Source organism: Poecilia reticulata, linkage group LG1 (genome assembly GCF_000633615.1).
Source record: "Poecilia reticulata strain Guanapo linkage group LG1, Guppy_female_1.0+MT, whole genome shotgun sequence".
Taxonomy (NCBI): domain Eukaryota; kingdom Metazoa; phylum Chordata; class Actinopteri; order Cyprinodontiformes; family Poeciliidae; genus Poecilia; species Poecilia reticulata.
This window is the reverse complement of record NC_024331.1, coordinates 31,194,286-31,206,289: the sequence shown is the minus strand read 5'-3', so window position 1 is coordinate 31,206,289 and position 12,004 is coordinate 31,194,286. Positions and strand designations below refer to the sequence as shown.

Below are 12,004 nucleotides of genomic sequence, written 5' to 3'. Positions count from 1 at the left end.
CTGGTATTATTTAAGTCATTATTCACCTACTTTGTACATGAAAAATGCATCCGACAGCTTTCACATTCTCATCCAGTGAGACTTTGTATCCCTCATTCTTCCTCTGGCTACACAATTTTTGGGCTTTAATGTTGATATCTCCATTGTTTCCCACAAATAACCTTACAGACTTGATGTAGGACTCCTTGGAGGATTGTCTTGCTTGCCGTATTTGCCATAATGTGGCAAATGCCTCCAAAACATGGAGTCCATGTTTTGGACTCCAAAACATGGAGTCCAAAACATCCATGTTTTGGACTCCTTAATTGGTGCTGATTGGAGGTGGAGGCAGCTGGCCAGTGTCTGCAGATGACGTCAGATCCACCTTAAGATGCACCACTTCCTGTCATGCTTTCTCTATGATTTTTGTTAAATAAATCCCTCTTACGTTATCCCATGCATTGCTCCCCCTTTATTTGTTATGGTTTAAGAGCCAGACCATAACACATGACTGAAGAAATGTCTAGGGTAAAATGCAATGAATTCCACTACTTTTGCCATTATAACATTGCCTGGTTGTCAGAGGTTTGCTCTACTTCCGTATGGGGGCGGAGCCTGCGTTATGTCAATTAAGAACAAAGCCAGTTGTAAATCAAAGAACAGCATGCTTCATTTCTGAGCCAAATTCAAATTTGACTTTATTAACTTCAAGCCTCAAAGTAATATTGAAAAAAAAGAAGATATATAATGAAAGCTCCCCTGAAAACAGAAAGTGTAAGTCACTTATTCTTAGAATTTATTCACATTAACAAATCTCTGCAGAATTTATTTTTTATGGGAGTGATGCAAAACTGAAGTCAAATTCCTTGTTTGTGTGTACAAACGTTAATGCTTGATGAAAAAGCTGATTGTGATTTATATTCATTATGCCCCAATGTTTCAGGATCCTAACAGCACCTCTGTTCTGCTGTTAGGACAACATGTCTAACAAGATTTTTCAAAGTCGATGTGTCAGAATAAATACTACCCCCCCACCCCCCACCACCACCTAATAGGTATTATACAGGTTGAAATACCAATAACATTTACTAAACTTCAATTTTGACTTCGCAACAGCCATAATTCGACAAAGTATCAAGCAAACTTTCCATAAACTGTACAAACCCCACCTACTCGGTGCGCCGTTAGCCGCGCCGGCGTTTAAATGGAGTGTGCGCCGTTGCAAAGTGAAACGGAAACGGAAAACAGCGGGCCGGTTTGAAAGGGAGGACTCGTCGCCGTGGTTACTGCCAGGGGGGCGTCCGGGAAAGTTTAATTCACATTTAAAGAGAGAGAGGGGAGATTCAGAGCTGTTAGAGGATAAATATATGGGGCATTTTAGCGTTGTTTTAAGGCTGTCCGTTGAGATGACGTCACGCTATTAAATTGTAAATATGACCGTTAGGAGGCTAACGTTAGCAGAGTTAGCCAACGTAGCATCGTAGGATGCCAAGGAGCTTTTTCTAGTTGTTTAGTTTTATTTCCTTTCATTGGTCGGTCCAAAATGTGCTCACACGAGAGCAGTCGCGTCCTGGTTCTGGAGGAGGAGGTGAAGAATTTATCAGAGGAGTTAATTCAGTGTCAGGTATGTATACACATACATACATCTAATGTAGTGTCTGCTGGCTAAGGTTTTACAACAAGAAGGAAAAATATATAATTTTGGCTTCTTTTCTATTTTTTCTTAAACTTATTTCTGCAGTTATTACAAATGTTTCCAAAGTTTTATATACTTGGAGATAATTGAACTACTCAATTCATGTATAAAGCAGTAATTAACAAATGTTGTCTGAAATGTCACCGCATTAAGTTTAATTTATAATTCAAATTAGTTAAAATCTTTTTTTTCTATCTCTAAGGAAACCCAGCAGATTGCATTAAGTAACTGGCTGCAGCAATCCCTCATACTCAGCATGCATGTAGCGACAGTGGAGAGGAAAAACTCCCAGTTAACAGGAAGGAACCTCTTCATAACATAACTGACATTATGTTTTATGTAGAAAAAAACATGACAAATTCCCCACTAAAATATTTAAATGGACACTTTGCATGCCAGTTATGTATTAAGCCTTAGTTTGACAGAGAGATTCCCACATCCAACACAATTAAAAGTGCTCGAAAGACTAAAGATCACATAGAGTAGTACAGAAAGTATTTTTTGTTAAGTCCAAAATTGTGCAAATGCCATCAACACAGTTGAATTAGTAGAAATACCAAATATTCTGCAACACCCAGATCAGGGATCTGTAACCTTTACAAACTAAAGATCTCATTTAGAGCCACAAATGTTACATAATGTTTCAAGAAAAGACAACTTAAACATTTTAAATGAATATCTACTGTAGAAAATATAGGATCATTTTTAAAGTACTATCATTTTATTTATGTTTTAGGTATTACAGTAAGAAAAACATTTACAAAAAGAGGATTGATGCCTTTGTTCTCTGGGATGCTGATATTTGCAGAAAAAAGTTTAAACAAAAAAAGTGTAGTGATTAGAAAACAATAACAAATATTAGTAATACTTTCACTTTCATCATTCTTTTGTAGAAATTTAAGACAGGATTTATTCCATGGGGGGGAAAACCTCCAACTAAAAACAGCTAAAATCTGCATTTTATTGTTTGTCTACATTAAAAAAAATTGGTTCTGGACTTTTTTCCAAATTATTAAGAGACAAATTGTGAATGATCCAAAGAGCCAGAGGTTGCAGACCCCTGCTCTAGATGTCTCAGTAAAAACTAAAATAAATGTTGAACTTTTTTCTTTATGAACTTTTGTTTTCACTTTGTGAGTCGGTGATTTAAGGATCCCCTGCATACTCACCACCAGGTGGTGTCTAATAACAGGAGTGAAGTGGCCCAGCATGTCTTCTTCTACAGGTAGACGGACTGGGGCGTCAGCTGGCCTTATGAGGCAAAACACACATTTTAATCTCTGTCCTTAACTTCAAGAATATTGCAGATTCCTTCTGTAATTAATTGGACCAAGTCAGAGTTTTCATAAGTGAATCAATTCAGAGTCAGAAACTTTACAGATAAATATTCTCTTTACTTTAGGGAGGATATCAGTGCTGCAATACATGTAGATTTATCCCATTACACGTTTATGTGTAACAACTTTAAATACTTAAAGACTTCTTTCTGCTTTAAGGAAAATATTTGGTTTAAGTAATATATTTCTGTTTTTCATATACAATAAATTGATATCTGTCCTCTTTTTCAGCTTTAACATTTTTATTTACAAGTCTTTGAATATTTTATTATTAAAAAAACTGAGAATTTACATAAAGTTTAGAAAGTAATTGTTTAATGTACGCCATTCTAACTTAAAACACACATTGCATTGTTTTGTGGTTTTAGTTAGCTGTTTTCTACAGTTTTTTTCCTTCATGTACTTTAAAGAAAAATATCAGGTTCTTTGGTAAATATATCAGATTTGAATTCAACAGAGAGACCTTTATCCGTTTCATACTGAGCTGAAAACGCAGCGAATCAGAAAACATGCTGTGTATTGATGTGTTTACAGACTGAAAAACGTGGGAGTTTTCTGTTTTTAAGGTTTCACTGATCACAGCATAAAAAAATTCAGATTTTTTTTTTGGTGTTTCACCTGTTGATTACAGGTCAGAGCTGATCTAGGGAAGATCTGGAGATGTTGAACACTTGTAGATCGATTGGTGCGTCACTAGTAAAACCTGTGCAAAACACAGTTTTTTTGCTGCATCTGCACTTCTTGTTCACACGGAGAGTGTCTCTTGTGAGGATTTTTAACCATGAAAACAACACTCCACCCAAGTTAGAGCCCAGGTCTACAGTGAAATATAAACACAAACATATTGGGAAAAGTAAATGTATGAAATGCTTCGCTGAAAAACTCACTACTTCATGCAGTTTCACCTTTGTGTCAAAGAAACCTAGGATATAGAAGAGATACGGATAATCCAGCCCAAACCAAACGGAGCAGCTCACAGCTTGTCATTTCAATCAGCCTTCATCAGGATGTTTCTTATTATGATCCTTCTTAACCAAAGAAAGAACTTTGGTTCATTGAGTCTCTGAGTTCCTTTAACTTTCACTGATTCAGACAGATTAAGGCCTGGACTTTGATTGGGCCATTGCAGCTCTTTCATGTATTTTTTATTTTTTTACTTGCTGCTTGAAATGATTTTCTTGCTGGTTTTGGTCAGACTTCAGACAAATGGCTTCTTATCTGCTGTCCAGGCCCAAATCATCGCCCTGTAGCGCCGTGATTTGCAGAGATCTGACGTAAACTGCTTCAGAAGGCTAATGAATATGTTAATAAACACGAAAACAAAGGATGTAGTTCCTGTTAATTACAGTTTTTTCCTGTTAATTACAGTTTTTATTCATTTTCAGCTAATTTTAATTTCAGCTTTTGTTGTTTCGTTAGTTTTAGTTAACTATAGTAACCTTGGTTACCATGCTGCTTCTGACTGGTGCACAGAAACGAGGAAGCATGTGAGAAGTGCCTTTCTCTTTCACCCGTCTGAACTGTGATGCTGTTTATTCATCTGCGCCGAACTTTGTTGACCTCAGCGCTGCAGCCCGTTGTTGAACTGGCATGGAGACCCTCCATGGTTGGTGGTCTCTTCCAGACAGAGCAGACCATCAGCGATTCTGTTTATCTAATAACGGCCCTAAGATGTGCAGTGTACATTTTTAAATAGTGACATTTGAATACCACTGATGTGTTAAGTCTCGGGCATGACGCGGTTCAGGACGGCCATTAACTACAAAGAGTCTCGTCTGTCAGCCGGCAAACGTTCGGGCTAGAGCCAGCTAATTTTCCTAATACGCGCTGAATCGCAGTGGCTCTCTCTGGTATGTTTAGCCCATGGTGTTCCAGGATTCCAGATTCGGGATGAATAATTCATGCCACCATCAAACACTCATTGAATGTATCTTTAAGCGCGCATACGGCAGAGGAGGGCGCTTGATGAGGGTCCTCGCTGAACACTTGTCAGCGGAACGGTTAATGGCAGCCAAAGGCCAGGCAGGCGGAGTAAACCAGGCCGCCTAATTTAATCATTAGCCGCGTTCCAGTGTTGATTTAGTGAGAACCCTCCTCCCTACCCCCCCACATCGTGGAAACATACAGATACATCACAGTCCTTCCTCTTTATGTGTTCAGCTCATGGCCTTATCAAGGTCTGACGCTGCCATTTTACTAAATAATTGATTAGACACTTTTTGAGAAGGGGCTTAAAATTCATCTACTAATTGGAGACCAGTAGATTCCAGTGGGAGGGATGGCTTTTATCTTCTGATGATGTGAACATAATTTATCAGATGATTTTTATATCAAGTCGATTTGGTATAATTCTGTCTTTTAATGCCAAACGTACTTTTTAGATGTCGCTCATTAGATGTAGCGTTGCCTGAAAAGTGTTTGGAGAAACCGGGACGACAGTCTGAATTGGAGATGCGTTTCCCCCCGACATCGGCTCTGAGTTTGGTGGAAAACACGAGGCGGGCCGCCGCGTTTTGATTCGGATCCCCAGCAGTCATAAATAGTTCATAATGACAAGTGTCAAGTCGCTCCCCGCGAGTCGAAGGTCACATCTCAGCGATGGAGACCGCTGCAAAGAGAGGCGCATGATTAGAGCGGGCAGGCCGGATGAGAAACTGTTTTGTACAAGTTGTTTAAATAATTGATTGACTTCCCTACTGTCATATGCTAATGCCAATGAGCGTCCTGGTTAATCTTTTATCTTTTATTTTTTTCCCAGCCAGAAAAGCTCTGATGTGCTGCTGATTTTTCTTTGACAGGCTGATTAAAGTCGCCATGTAATGTATCGTAATTAGGGCGGGGTATTTATCGCATCGTTTATCATTTATTGTAAAAAAAATGTCCTACTGTGGTGAGAATTTTGATTTATTATAGATTTCAGATTTCCAAACTTACTGTATGGACAGAAATGTTATTTTTGCAATTTCTTTCCCACTGTTTGTTCCACAAAAGTATCAATAAATTTAAAAATATGACTATGTTTGGAGTTTGGTGATATAAATAACACTCTTAATAATAATATTTGTGTTTGTGGCAATATTAATTCTGCGTCATGCAGTCGGAGCAACATTTATCTAAAATATAAGTAAAAAGTAGCTTTTTTTTAACATGATCTTTATCATTATCACAAAATATTGCGATAAAATTGTCAGTCATATCATCCACCCCAATCATAATTGTCAGAGCTGGAACAATTAACCGTGCCAATCATGATGAATCGATTATTAAAATAATTGTCAACTAATTTGGAAATCAATGAATCGTTAATTGAAGTATAAAGACTCAAAAAGGTTATTTGTTTAAAAAACAACACCCTTAGAGCATTACTTGGGCAAAAACTGTACAATATATACATTTCATATTAAGATTTTAAAAATCCCTTCGTCTCTACATATGTCGCTTCCAGAACTTGTGAAATGGCAAATTAGTTAAATCTGGACAAAATTCTGTAATAAAATATATCCTATTATTAGCACCTTTTGCAATCCAATTATTAATGAACTGATTATAAAAGAATAATCATCAAATCAGCCCTTAACTGTACTGATGTCAAACAGAAAAGACTGAGCTGGTGATGTTTTTGTAATTTTTAGCTGCTGATGCATCCGTTGCTACAAGTAATCAAGCATTCACTAAAAGAATGCTATGTTGTTACATTTTAGGCAGTAAAATGTTTATTTTCATATTTAAAAATGGAATTGTATTATTATTTTATCTTCATTTTTTAATGTTCCTAATATTGTATACAAAGACTTAAGTGAATGAAAAAAATTATCTGATTAATCGACAGAATAGTGGATTACTAAAATAATCATTAGTTGCCACCCTAATAATGATATATCTCTCAATAAAAAAATAAACTCTTGATTGTCCTGCAGGCAGACAAGGAGTTTGTGTGGTCTCTGTGGAAACGGCTGCAAGTGGCGAATCCGGACTTGACCCAGGCCGTCAGTTTGGTGGTGGAGCGGTGAGTGGCTTCGTCTTTCACAGCTCAACGATACTCTGTCTCACAAGCCACAAAAAATGTGTGTGAAAGTTTTTTTTTTTTTTTTTTTAAAGCACCTACATGGGTTATGACGGAATCAGGTGCAGATGCTGGTTTAAGCCCTGTTATCCCCGCTCTCCCAGTTCAAACAACGGAAACCTCTTTAATGAAAACACTTCTCCTCCGCTGCTCTCATGCTGGACAGCTGAAGCATTCCTGCCAAATGCTCGTCTTTACCGGATAAATCGTAAGATGGAGTAAGGCCTCTTTTGCTGGATGGCTAAGCCAGATGAAAAACTGTGGCATGGGAACTGTCGGCGAGCGCAGAGGGGCTTCCTTTATCCTCATCAGGCATATTTGGACAAATAAAGCAGCCGTGTTCATTCCCAGGGAACTTTTTCACATTTTGTCACGTTACAGCCACAAACTTCAATCTGTTTCATATCTGGAAGAGAAATTTAGTGTGGCTTTCAAAATTGTTGACAAGTAAAAAATGTGATAACTGCGGTGTGTATTTACATTAAATAAATGCAAAGAAATGTATGAAACTTTTTGAAAAGCAACAAGCCGATGAAGCTGGCAAGTAACCAGAGTTTTGAATATTACCATTTTTACTTTAAAAATGCACATCCCTGTTCATTGTGTTTTAATTGTCACTGATTCAATTCAATCCAAACATATTTTATGTTTCCAGAAGGAAGATTAAATGTTTCTGTTATTCATATCATCCAAGTATCTTCAAAGAGTCGTCCGCTTTAATCAAACTCCTGGTTGCTTGACCAGAAACTCAGCTTCGTTTGGGGAGGCGTGGATGAGCAATCGAACTCTGGTCCATCTAAAAACCTCAGTCTGGGTTCGGTTGAAGTGAACTCTGATGCAATTTGAATGCTTATGCGAACACCAAGCGGACTGGAGACCGCTCCCAAAGCAGGAAACTGACTGCAGAGCACAGCATTCTGGGTGAAAGCAGCCCAAACAAACACACGTTTCTAGTTCTAGCGGGAGAAATGGCTCATGGTCTTTTGCCAAAGACAAAAGAAAAATCCTTTAATTGCTAAAATCGGACAATCGCTAAAATCTGACACCACTCCATTTTTCTTCACGTTGTGTGAAGATGGAAGTTGTGCTCAGTGTCTTCTTCAGAGGTTTCTGTATTGTTTCATTCAGTAGTTCTTGGTGCAGCGCCCCCACAGGCGCGGAGGGAAACTGGTTTGGATCGTTTGATATAGTGCAGTGTGAAAGAGAACAGCAGCAGCTGAAAATGTAACAGATGTTACCGGACTATTGGGTGTGAAAACACCCTTAGATCCTTTCTCCAACACACCTGAATCAGAATGTGGCCTCTGCAGGACTGAATGAACTTCGTCCGTTTGACTGCGGTGTGATGGAGACGGGATGCAGGGCAGCAGCTCTCGGGGCCGGAGTTGGGCCTCCCCGGTGTAGCAGCAGCATGCACAGCGTTCCTCCAGTTCCTCTGTCTCTCATTTTCTACTCCACACCTTTTCCAGTTTCCTGTTGCCCCATAGGAAACCCATCAAAGTGGGCCGGTCCTCCGAGACCGCCGGGGGAACATGCACCTAGAGATCGTATGTGTATTGTATAATCTAATGCGCGGGAGGATATTGACATGGTAATTGTGTCGACTCCAGTCAAGCGCCCGTGCCCAGTGGGAGCTGCCATTCATCCCTCCTTCCTCTTACTGTGCGGATCGTGTAGAGTGATTGGTTGGTTGCTCAGGACATGGCGAACACAGACCCGTATATGAGGAAGCGCAGCTAGACCTGCCTGTGCTCGTTCCCCTCCCGGGACAAAAAAACTGTTGTTCCATCGCCGACCAGCGGAGAAGGCTGATCACAGGAAAAGGCCTTGGAGGTGGAGGTGCAGGAGGAACAACGGATCTGGGAATTAACGCGTTTGTTCCCATTGGTCCACAGCAGTTGAAACAAACTGGTCCCAAACCGAAGAGATTTTTTCTTTTGGTTCATTCAAAACCCACTAAAAAGGTGATATTTGGATCATGGAAACTCACAAAGTTTTGGGTGACTCAAAAGTCTCACAGTGATGAGAGCTAAACCTAGTAAAACTGTCTGATAGTAGTTTGTTTTTAAAGAACCTTAAGATGTTGTTTTTGTCTTGACCTTCTTTCACAGTGAGAAGCAGAAAACTGAGATGAAGGACAGAAAAGTGCTGGAGATCCTGCAGTCCAAAGACTTCATGATCCAGGACCTAGAGCAGGTAGAGAACAGCCCATGAAACCTGTGGTGACGTTTCTTAGGCTGAGCAGCGACATGAACAGTCATTTCTGACCCTCAGGATGAGTTTGCTTGGCCCTCAACCACAATTCATTCATCAGACTGTTGGTTCAGATTCACATGTAAAAGTAAATGTTAGGCTACGATTTTCACTGAAACCAGGCCTTTTTAAAAATGATGCTAATACAAATCAACCATGTTTATTTATTATTATTATCATTTAATTTGGTAGTAAATAGAACTGTGATGTTAACTAAAAACCAGACTTTAGTACATAAATAAAACAAGTGTGACTTATTTCTTGTTCTTGTTGATGAAAATATACACAGAAAAGATAATCAACCTAAAAATTTGGAGATTTTATGCTGATGTGTTTTGTTTTGCATCTGTCTAGATACTTTATTTTTACTTAAATCAGACTAATTTAATTGTTTCATTAAAAGTATTGTGTGTTTAATTTATAGTTCAGCAGGAAAAAAAAAAAAAATATAGTTTTTGCAATTTTATTTAAATAATAAAAATTTTGTGCGCTCAGTTTTAGTCCTATCATAAAAAAAAAAAGATGTTTCTAGATTGCAAACCGGACTTGACAGATGTTTTGACGCGTTTCCCCGGCTGCGTTTGTCTGCCTGCTGTCTTTTTCCAATCAGCTAATAATTTCCAGTGATAAGGACAGTTGTGTATTCTGCTCTAACATCATTCCTTCACTGAGGCCGCTGTGTGTCTCCTTCATTAGCGTCCTTCATGGAGGAACGCCATTCATTCTTAATGAGATGGGCCGTAATGGAGTCATCAGCCTGCCTGTGCTTTTTGACATTATTCTCTTTAGCAGCCATAACAGTGGCTCAGGGGAGCAGGAGACTTTATGGAGAACTTTTGGTTTAAAGCAACTTTTGTGCTTTTAGAAGCTCTTTTTGTTTGAAAAGCTCAATAAAACCTGAGATTCGTGTCTCTTGGTTCTCTGACATTCATCATCCATCACAGATTTCTTTCCCTCCTCTTTGGAGACACGATGATCCACTGGATCCACATGGGATCTTGAATTGTCTCCTTGTTTCTTCCATTTCTCTCCTCGTGCTTTTTGTGACATAATTCATGTAGATTTTGATTCTTCATTGGGAAATTTCCAACGCTAATCTTTCTCTCCTGGATATTTCTTTCGACTTTGGTACCCGTTTTGTTTTTTCTCGCCTAACTAAGCTCCGCTAAGGTTGAAATTGTTCTTGCCAATCTCATTATCAGCATTTGAATTGATGTCCTGCTCTACAGTATAAATCTCTATTAAAGCCCTCTCTCTGCAAGCTAGAAGTATTAGGGAACTCTAAATCTACTTTCTTGATATGCGGATGCAGTTTCCCTCAACATGGCAATTAATTGCATCCCAGAGCCCCGTGTTTCTGGAGAAGCTGTACCCACAGAAAGCCATGGATTACCACCCGACGCCGAACTTCAGACGATGCAGTTAGGAAGCCATCCTCCTCCCAAAATAATATAAATGGAACATATAGCATTATTAAGCCATCTCTGATTTTCCTCTTGTCTTATAGCCGCCTCTTCAGCTTTGCTAATTAAACGGTTCTGTTAGCGCAATGTCGCTTGCATGAGTGAGAATTAGCTGTAGAGTTGCACTGATCCAGTTTTTAGGCGCCGATATTGATTCTGACCTGCCAATTTAGATCTTCTTCAGCCCTATAACACCTACACGCACACACACATTAGTATTAGATCTTCAAAAACAGATCATTTGCTTAATCGATGCCCTGCACAAACTAATTTCTATTTTTAGTTTTTATTCATTAACTAAATGTAGCAGCACGAACCATAAAAGAAATCTGCTGCCGGTTTCTTGATGGGGTTAGAACGTCTAAATGCAGTGAAAAATGAGATTATCTCCATTTCTGCATAAAAGTACATCAGGCTGCGTGTGTCTGGGAGCTTCAGCCTCCATGGATTAAATGATCATTTTTGTTTTTCAGTATTTGACTTGACAACCAGTGGTCAGAGTGGATCAAGGCGAAATTTGAGTATTTTAATCGGTGGCTGATGGATCATTGCATCACTAGTCAATCTGAATAAAAGAGGAAAAGATGTGAGAATGTTGATATTTACTTATCTATGCTGCAGTTTATGAGTCAGTGCTAGTTTTTCTTTGTTTCATTGAACTTTTAATTTCACTAAGGGCTGATATGAGACTGTCAAAGTTTGATCACCTTAAATAAAAATGCCACATCTTCACCATGCAGCAGTATTTTATCATCTGACTTCTAATTGTTTTATTTAAACAGAAAAGAAAAACTGACTGTTGCTGAAGTAATACGACATATTGACTTTCACAGTAAAATAATCTTACTTGTGCCTTTTTAATTGGTATTTTGAGTGAAGTTGAACAAGAAGAATAAATGATAAAGTTTAAGGTGCTAACTGTGTGGAATAGTGTAACTTTCCAACTGTTTTAAACCAGAGTCTCTGGTTCTTAGTGAACTATTTTAAAATACGTCCAAGCTTAAAAAAATCAAGGGAAAGTGAAGGAGTCGTCTTTCAAAGACTCACCTGACGAACATTAATAGGATTAAAGGACTAATGTTGCAGGAAGATCTACAGAAACTCATCCATGTGTTTTTCTTTACCCGCATTGATCACTTCACAGACCCTGAACGTTGCTGCTGCCGGCGTTCTGACTAAAACTAGGAAGTTAGAGCACACCACCCAGTTCTAC

General features: G+C 38.7%; 1 protein-coding gene across 3 annotated transcripts in view; it reads left to right on the top strand.

Moving 5' to 3' along the window:
- Positions 1–1,206: 1,206 nt before the first annotated feature.
- cntln (centlein, centrosomal protein) overlaps positions 1,207–12,004 on the top strand; it is a 107,801-nt gene continuing 97,003 nt past the window's right edge. Inside the window, exons 1-4 of one of the 3 annotated variants that reach the window (XM_017305346.1) lie at positions 1,207–1,603; positions 6,930–7,018; positions 7,111–7,293; positions 9,187–9,271. In XM_017305346.1, the coding sequence (XP_017160835.1) occupies positions 1,523–1,603; positions 6,930–7,018; positions 7,111–7,293; positions 9,187–9,271 (438 nt within the window). In that variant the 5' untranslated portion in view covers positions 1,207–1,522. Of the gene's footprint in view, positions 1,604–6,929; positions 7,019–7,110; positions 7,294–9,186; positions 9,272–12,004 lie in introns of those variants that run through there. The other 2 variants (XM_008422824.2, XM_017305351.1) reach the window with 2 other exon arrangements.